The sequence below is a fragment of the Otolemur garnettii genome, unplaced genomic scaffold (assembly GCF_000181295.1).
Source record: "Otolemur garnettii isolate 467f Iridium unplaced genomic scaffold, OtoGar3 scaffold00139, whole genome shotgun sequence".
NCBI classification, from domain to species: Eukaryota; Metazoa; Chordata; class Mammalia; order Primates; family Galagidae; genus Otolemur; species Otolemur garnettii.
Genome location: NW_003852534.1, coordinates 960,373 through 968,504, shown reverse-complemented (window position 1 = coordinate 968,504; position 8,132 = coordinate 960,373). Strand labels below are relative to the sequence as shown.

At 53.6% G+C, this 8,132-nt stretch overlaps 1 protein-coding gene across 3 annotated transcripts in view; it reads right to left on the bottom strand.

Moving 5' to 3' along the window:
- Window positions 1-1,505: 1,505 nt before the first annotated feature.
- Window positions 1,506-8,132, bottom strand: part of TPO (thyroid peroxidase) — a 35,784-nt gene continuing 29,157 nt past the window's right edge. For all 3 annotated transcript variants that reach the window (XM_003798554.1, XM_003798555.1, XM_012810592.1), the window contains 2 exons: window positions 2,779-2,910; window positions 1,506-1,609 (listed from right to left, as the gene is read on the bottom strand). In XM_003798554.1, coding sequence (XP_003798602.1) covers window positions 1,506-1,609; window positions 2,779-2,910 — 236 coding nt within the window. The remainder of the gene's footprint in view (window positions 1,610-2,778; window positions 2,911-8,132) is intronic.

Below are 8,132 nucleotides of genomic sequence, written 5' to 3'. Positions count from 1 at the left end.
GCCCGGGAGGGGCTGGGGTCCCAGTCAGACCGTGTCCCATTTATCACACTAGTGAAAACCTTATTTCCAAATAAGGTCACCTTCTGAGATTCTGGGGGTTAGAATTTAACATGGGAATTTATTAAGAGATTCAACCCTTAGCAAGGACCTGACACACAATCGAAAGATCAAGCAAGACAGTGACTAAAACACACTTAGCCCTGGATCTGACAAATGACTCTACTATTACTATTACCTGTCAGTTTGGAGAATTTCTCATAGCTATTATAGGAATTGTGCTGGATGTTAGTTCTGTTGGAAACTATGAATCTACTAGGAAATGTAGCACTTAAAAATCAAGTACCAGATAGATCACACACTCATGTGTCAACCTAGAAGTCCAGGTCAACCTCGGTGGCTGGCACCGAAGTCCTGCAGGGCAGCAGAAATGGGCCCTCAGAGATGGGATGAAGAGCAACTCACGGGCACAGAAGTCCCGACCAGCCCCTCAGACAACAGAACAATAGGAAAAAAAGGCCACTGCTGTTGATTCTTCCTGAGCCCCTTTGTAAATAACAGTGAGCATGGGTGACGTTGGGTGCTAAGGTCCTGCCAAGTTTTAAAAGCCCAGTTCTTGTGAGATGTGAAAAACGTGTAAGGAAGTTTCTTTCTGGGTCAGGCAAGCATTTCTTGGTGCGCTGAGAGGGCCCTGAGGTCTGGAGTTGCTGAGATGTTGTTTATTACAGGAGCACAACTGTGGGGTGTGTGTAGTGGGCTGTGCAGGAGGGCAGTGAATGAGGGGTGCTGCAGACCCCACAGAAGTCTGCTGTGGCCTGCGGAGCTGCTCCTCCAGAGGCCATGCACTGAGCTGAGCTGAGCTGAGCCACCGTCTGAGGACGGGGCAGAGGGCACCGTGGTGCAGACCTGCAGGTGCTGTCAGCGTGACCCCGCAGGGTGCAGACTGGGCAGCAGTGGTTTCTTGTCGTCTATGCTGTTATTTTTTAGAATGTTTCCCATTTAAAATGAACAATTGTTCAACGTGTCAACAATGAGTTTAGTTCTTAAGAATCATGGGCTGAGAAGCAGCAGCTGGGCGGGGATGCTGAGTCTGCCCAGCAGGGCTGTGCAGAGGACGCTCACGGAGGGAGCTGTCAGTTCTGGGTCTGAACATCTGTGCCGTTTTTATCTTAAAAGCTCAACTTGCAATCCCTGCCCTTGAGGGAGGGGATATGATTGAAGAATAAAACATTCTATCCACGGTGACCTTTTTTCCCTGAGAAACCCTTTAGGAGTCTCTGCTTCCAACCCCAGCACTTTTCAGCGCAGCCATCTGATGCCACCGTGCTGTGTGAGTTACCTTCCAGTCTCACTATTAAAACATAATGAAAGGATCAGAACTTCTAACGCCCTGCACAAAATCACTCCTAGACCAATGCCTTTGAGGTACCGATAACCTGTACTAGCCTCGGGAAAACAAGGCAGCTTCACTGCCAGCCGTGCCCAAAGACAGCTGAAGAACATGGCACTTACCACCTGCAAATCACTGTCCAGGTGAGACCTGCCGAGCCACCGACCAGCAGGGCGCCCAGAGCAATGGAGACCCAAGATGCCTGCGGTAGCCTCCCAGAGTCTAGGGTACAGAAGGAGACCAGGTTAGCGGAGCCTGCCAGGGCCTGACTCGGAGCCACACCCTGTCTTGGGCCACTGGACTGCAAGGCGGGAAGAGTTTCAGGGGACACGGGGCAACGTGGCAGGCTGCATGCAGGCAGCCTTCCCAGTCATCAGCGTTGAAGCTGACCCACAGGATGGGGACTGTCCCTTTCTGCCCAGACCAGGAAGCTTTTAGTACCCTCTGAGTGAGGCTGCCACTGACCCTGGGGACCCCAAGAGGCCTTGGAAAGAGCTGGGAAAGTGGGCACAGAATGGACTGTGATGGTTCCATGCAGGGGAAGGCTACATGGTGGGGTTGGCGGGCTGCCTGAACCCTGGCATAATGGGAGCCTGTCCTTGAGCTGGGGCACAGGACAGCCACAGATTTTGGATCTGCAGGTGCAGTTATCATTATCCCATTTCAGAATGAAGTTAAGAATGGATGGGGGAATCAGACAGAAAGTTCTGGACAGAGGGGAGAGGTGCCTGGGGTGGAGACCTAGCCCAGGACTATGGTCTCTGTAAGGAGACGCAGCCGGGGCCAGACTCACTGTGAGCCCAAAGGTGGTCTTCCCACAGCATTGTTACTGACATGTCTCCACTGTCCTGTCAGGTCAGGTCAGCCCTCCCCATACGGACACCTGCACTGCCCTGTCCAGGTCACCTGAGTGGCTGTGTGGCCCCAAGCATGTCACTTGACCTCTCTGTTCCCCAGTATCCTCTTCTGCAACATGGAGCTGAAACCAGCACTTCCCTCCAAGAGGAAGTTCACCAGGGACGCACTGAGCTGAGTGCTGGGTCAGGCCCACACATGTAGCCCTGCTGAGGACTGGAGAGTGGACAGTGTTCCAGTCCAGAACCCAGGGCCCTGCCATGAAGTGGGACGTGCAGAGGCTGACCTGGGAGGAGCACCCTGGGCCCCACTGGGACATGAGTGTTCTGTGAGGTTACCGTCAGAGGGGCGGGGGCTGTAAAGGAGCAGACGCCCTGAGTGCCTGGCGGTCTGCAGCCCGTGTGAACCCGGTTGCTGCATCGAGACACTGTCCTTCTCCTTCCCAGGTGGGATGGAAATTTGTGGGTGATGACCCTGGCACACACTGTTTTTGTTTTACGGAAACTCTTGAGTGGACACAGAGAGGAGGGGCTCACCTACGCAGGTCCTGCTGTCATCTGCCAGCACGAGGGGGTCGGAACAGACGCACTGGAAGCCGCCCTTGGTGTTCCTGCAGTGTGCGGAGGGGTGGCAGGGGGGCTGAGCCAGGGTTGCACACTCGTTCACATCTGCATACACAGGGCCAGGACAGCCATGGGGGGTGGTGGCCAGTGTTAGCCCTGTCCATGGGGCACTCATGGCCTAGACAGAGGCCAGCCCCTCGCCTCAGCAGCTGTCTGCAGAGGACAGGAGGATGTGCCTTCTGCAAACACCTCCTCCCACGCCCCTGGGAGCTCCAGCTGCCATCCTCTCGTGGGCTCAGTGGATCCTCCCAGTCAGGCCCTGCTGTCCTCCCTGGGAATCCAGTGCATCCAGTGCCTCAGTCACTGGCTCCACCTATGGCCTGGCTTTCACCCTGAGGGCTGCATGTGATTTTTCTGCCCAACTCCAGACAAGTTGTTTCTTGGGCTTCTGTTTCTGGGCTTCCTCTGGATACTCAGCTCGTTCCAGGAGCCTGGACAGCAGGCCTGTGCCCTCTGGGTCTCAGGCACCAGCACCTCCCTGAGAGGCTGCAAGTGCCCTGAGGGAGGCCACTGGGCTCAGTTGCACTCAGGCACAGCTGGGAAGGAGGCTGCCATGAGGCCCCCCAGGTGGCCAGCAAGTCCTCCGAGGGTGAGAACACACCATGCCTGTGTTCCTCCTCGGGGCATTTGTTGGGGTTCCTGTGGTGTCTGCTGCTCTGGCCAGCATGGGGAGTGCTATGACTTTATTTTTTGACCTGGCACAGGAGATGGCCGGGGGTGCCACTGGGGTTCCATGCCCTGCACTACAGGTGAGGACGTGCCACCTGCCCTGGTCTCCTGGCCCTAATACCTGTGATCAGTTACCTGATGTCCTAGACTCATGTTTCCAGCCAACTCATTACACAAGATTTCTTCAGCAGAACGTGAAAACCCTGCTATCCCTCAGCAAGAGATCTGTGAGTGTCACACACTGAGACGCACTGAGCTCCCAGGCCTGCTCTGTGGGAGGGGCATCAGTGGCAGTGCCCCTTCATCTCAGGATCCCTGTGCCCCTGTACCAGAGGGAAGGACTCACCCTGCATCTCAGGAGAAATGCTGGACTCAGCCCCAGACTCCAGCCTCCAGGGACCCAGGAACATGTGTGGACATGAGCAGCCTCCATGTGCCCATATGGGTCATGTGCGTGGGCCTCACAGGACAGCTGGGGTGGGTCATGGCCCAGTGCTTGAGCTCTGGGCAGGGTTGCATCCTGGGGGCTCTGCTCCTGAGGCAGGGCCAGGCGGAGCTGTGCAGCCTCCCCGTGCCAGGCCAGTGTGGTTTGCAGCCCTGTGAGCACGGGCAGACCTCAGAGAGGGGGACACTGCAGGCTCTCACAGTATCAGGGTTTCAATGATGACCGTAGCAACAAGGCTACGGTCAGCTGTGAATGTGACACTGGGTGGACTTTCCAGGGACTGGAGCCCATGAATGGAGCTCTGGCTAGTGCCTGTGTGTCTTATTTCTAGACATCCATTCATGGCCCCTTCACAAGTAACATCCTGGAGTGGCCCCAGCCGTGTGCACCACGTGCAGAGCCGTGCAGCCACACAGCCAGGTGTGGGGGGCCTGTGCAGTCTCCCTGGCCAGGCGGTGTTCCCTGAGGCTGCAAAGCCATCACTCGGAAGATCAAAGGCTGTGGCTCTGCTTCCTGTCCTCATACCCAGGATGTGGGAGAGGTGTGCCAAGCAGCAGTGGCAGGCCCTTGCTGTGAAGCAGCCCTGCCATGGCCACTGTCCACGTTTGCTGACATGCCCCTTTCCTGGGGGTCCCTTGGAGTTCTCCCACTCCTCCACTTCCCCTGCCAGGAGCTGAGATTATCCCATGCAAGGCTGTCGTGTGGCTGCCGTGGCAAACCACCATGGACCAGGTGGCTTAAAACCACAGAAATGCATCCATTCTATCCTTCTGGAGGACACAAGTCTGAGACTGGGGTTGGCAAGGCAGGCTCCCCACAAAGCCTCAGGGGGAGGGTCCAGTTTCTGGTGGTTGTTGTGATCCTTGGTGGTCCTAGGTGGTCCTAGGTGGTCCTCAGCTTTTCTTGGAGGTCTTGGGTCTCCTCGGTGGTCCTCCATGATGCTCAGCTTGCAGACCCTTCATTCCAGTCCAGCCTCACAAGGTCATCTCCCCTTTGTGTCTTTTCACCTCCTTGCTGGCCACCAGGCACCAAATCAGGTCCCTTAGTGACTTCGTTTTAACTTGACAGCATCTGCAAGGACTCTGTTTCCAGTAAGTTCACTTTCTGAGGTACTGGGGGTTAGGACATGAGCTCATCTTTTGGGAGCACAGCACTCATCCTGCAGTGCTCTGCACAGGTCAGAGTACTGTACTCGGAAGTCTAGGTCAGGGCTGGTGCCCTGCAGGTCCCCGCCCAAGGTGACACTGAGGAGCCTGCAAACCCAGCCTGCCTGGGTACCGATGCCTGTTGGTGGAGTGGGATAGCCTCAGACCAGCACCAGGCTCCCCTCACCTGCACAAAGCTCCCATTTCCTTTTCTGTCACTTCACCTTGAATTTCAAGAAGAGCAGCAGGTGTACCTGGTCCCCTTCTCACTAGCCACACACATCTGCGGGATGCTTCCAGTTCTCCGCACACACCTATGCTGACTGCAACCTCATGGTGGTGGACACAGCATTTATTCGTGCTCATTTATTTCACAACCTCTTGACAATGATGAATATTAAAAAGCCACAGACTCACAGTTTGTAACTATCTGGAATTCACAGCTTCAAAGCACTCAACTGAGACTTATTACAAGTCATTTGCTGGCTTTTTGGTTTCTATCAGGTTTTTATATGGATGGATTTTAGTGAATAAGTAGGATTGAGTGGAGAAGAGAGTGGCAAATCTCATTTGCTTTTTGTATTAAAAATTCAATTAGGCCCGAGGTTTCCTTTCTGAAGCTGTGGATATATTTTGATAAGCACATTTCACTGAGGATGAGCTTGAACACTTATATTCCTACGAATTTACCATAAAAGTGGGGATTTCCCTGGATGGTGTACTTGACCCTATTTTTTTTTTCTTGCAATTCTTGATTTGCAAGAAAATTCTAGTGAAAGAAATAGTTATGGCAAACATTTGTGTATGTAAATGAGTGTGTTTATACCATGCATTTTTCCTTATTGAGTTTTCTGTAATTTGTTTTTTCATAAGATAGTGTATTTTAGTTATAGATGTAATAGGCCATACACCAAAGACCTGGATAGACAAAAAGTTGAAAATCTCAGCTCCCTTCTGCCACTCCAGTCTGCTGAGGTGACTGGTACTAACACTCTTGAGTAGTGCCCAGAGCTTTCAATTTGTGAAGACACTTATAAATAAGATACACATAAATGTGTCCACTCCATTTAAAAAATCTAAATGGATTCTCAAAACACTCCATACCCTGTCACTTGCGTGTTTACTCAGCGGTGTGTTGAGACCTCACTCCGGGGTCCTGGGCATGCTGCTAATCTACAGCAGTCATGGCAAGGGTCAGCGGAGTTTATGGGTCAGCGGAGTTTATGGGTCAGCACAGTTTTGACCATGGCTTTTTACTTACTTTTTAACTTTCTACGTTGATCACAAAAGGTCTGTGACTTGTTCTCTGTATTGCACATTTATTAAGTAATTTAAATTGATGAACCAATTTAAATTTACTCCCTTCCACACTTGGCAGGCAGAGGCTGGGTAATCTGGGGAGACACAGCCAATAGCTACTGAAAAGGCCCAGGCACAGAGCGTGACACAAGACTCACGTCTGCAGCTGCACAAAGAGGCCCAGAGCCACCCTGCCCAGAGGGGCACCCAGGCTTTGATGTGACTTTCTGACAGGGTTTTGGGATGGTGCTGCTCCTGACCCGAGTTAGGGTGGCCTGAGGTGGTGACAAGTTCCCAGTGACACGGCCTCTGCCGTCCGTAGTACTCTTGTCCACAGAGCTTCCCATCTAGGTGACCTGGTCTCTGCCATCCACAGAGCCTGCCGTGGGCACTTGTTGCTGGATGTGGGCCAGACCATGGGCTGCTCTCACGTCCCCTGGAGCACCAGCCTGGTTAGAATCAGTCCTTAGTGAGACTGATCTTAGCTCCAGGGTGCTGCTACTTTTGGGAATGAAAAATTAAGGAAGAAAAAAGATGGTGGATGGGGGTGATAAAATTTCAGAAATAGGAGAATGATTTTGATGACATTTGTAAAACTCAGGGGGCCAGAAGGACCACCACGTGGAGGAGACGTCTGGACAGGCAGAGCGTGGTCGCCATAGGACAGACAGCACATGCAGACAGACCACAGGGCACGTGGGCTCCCTTGCCACCGGCTACCCAGCTGCTGCCCCTTCACTTGTGCCTTGCATGTTCCTGTGTCTAGCACCTTGGGACAGTGAACACCTCAGCCAGTAGCCAAGTGGATACATAAGACGTCTGCACAGTTAGGCAGAAGTGGTGCAGGTGTGCAGCCCAGGTGTCACGCACCAGGCCCTTTCTCCTGGTGTGACCCAAACAGGAAACCAGGAACCACCAGTGAAGGGGTGGGTCAGGTATGCACAGGCACTGAGCTGTACTGGCCATGCCTTTGCTCCCCTGGGGTCAGCTCTAGACAGTGCTGAGTGCACAGTCCAGGCACCAGGCATATCCACATCACTGGGCCTGTCACCAATCTCCTTCTCCAGAGACGGTCCGTCTTCCCAAACCGAAACTCTGAGAAACTAAAAGAGGTCAACTTTGTTTTTACCTCTGCTCACAAACCAGCCCTATTCTTGCCTGAGCCCTTTTCTTCCTTCCAGTTTTGCTATGTCTGATGCCTTGGGGGGACTGGTGGCCTTTCGAGTAGCTGCAGTGAGTCCCTCCACCAACCCGGTCCCACCTGTTCACTCTGCAGAATTTGGCAGGGTGGGCTTTGTCAGCGTGCTTCTGAGTTGAGTTAGTGGTCACCAGCCTGACCTGAGGCCCCATTCTGGGAGGCTTACACTATTTCACAAAGCAGTCTGGGAGGCACAAAGACTGGGGTCTCTGTCCAGTGGTTCTGCTGACTGATACAACCAGCCCCAGGTGCCCTGGTCATACCTGCAAGGGGAGGTGGCTCAGGGCACACGTCTTGCAGTGTGTCTGGGAGGTGGCCTCTCAATCTCCATGCCCCACCCAATGTGAGGAAGGGTACGAGGAGGCTGCTGGGCCTGGGGGGCCTGGGTCTGCAGGCGCCTCGAGTGAAATGTGCTGTGTGTGTCCATCTGAGAGACTGGCTCTGCAGGCGCCTCGAGTGAAACGTGCTGTGTGTGTCCATCTGAGAGCCTGGCTCTGCAGGCACCTCGAGT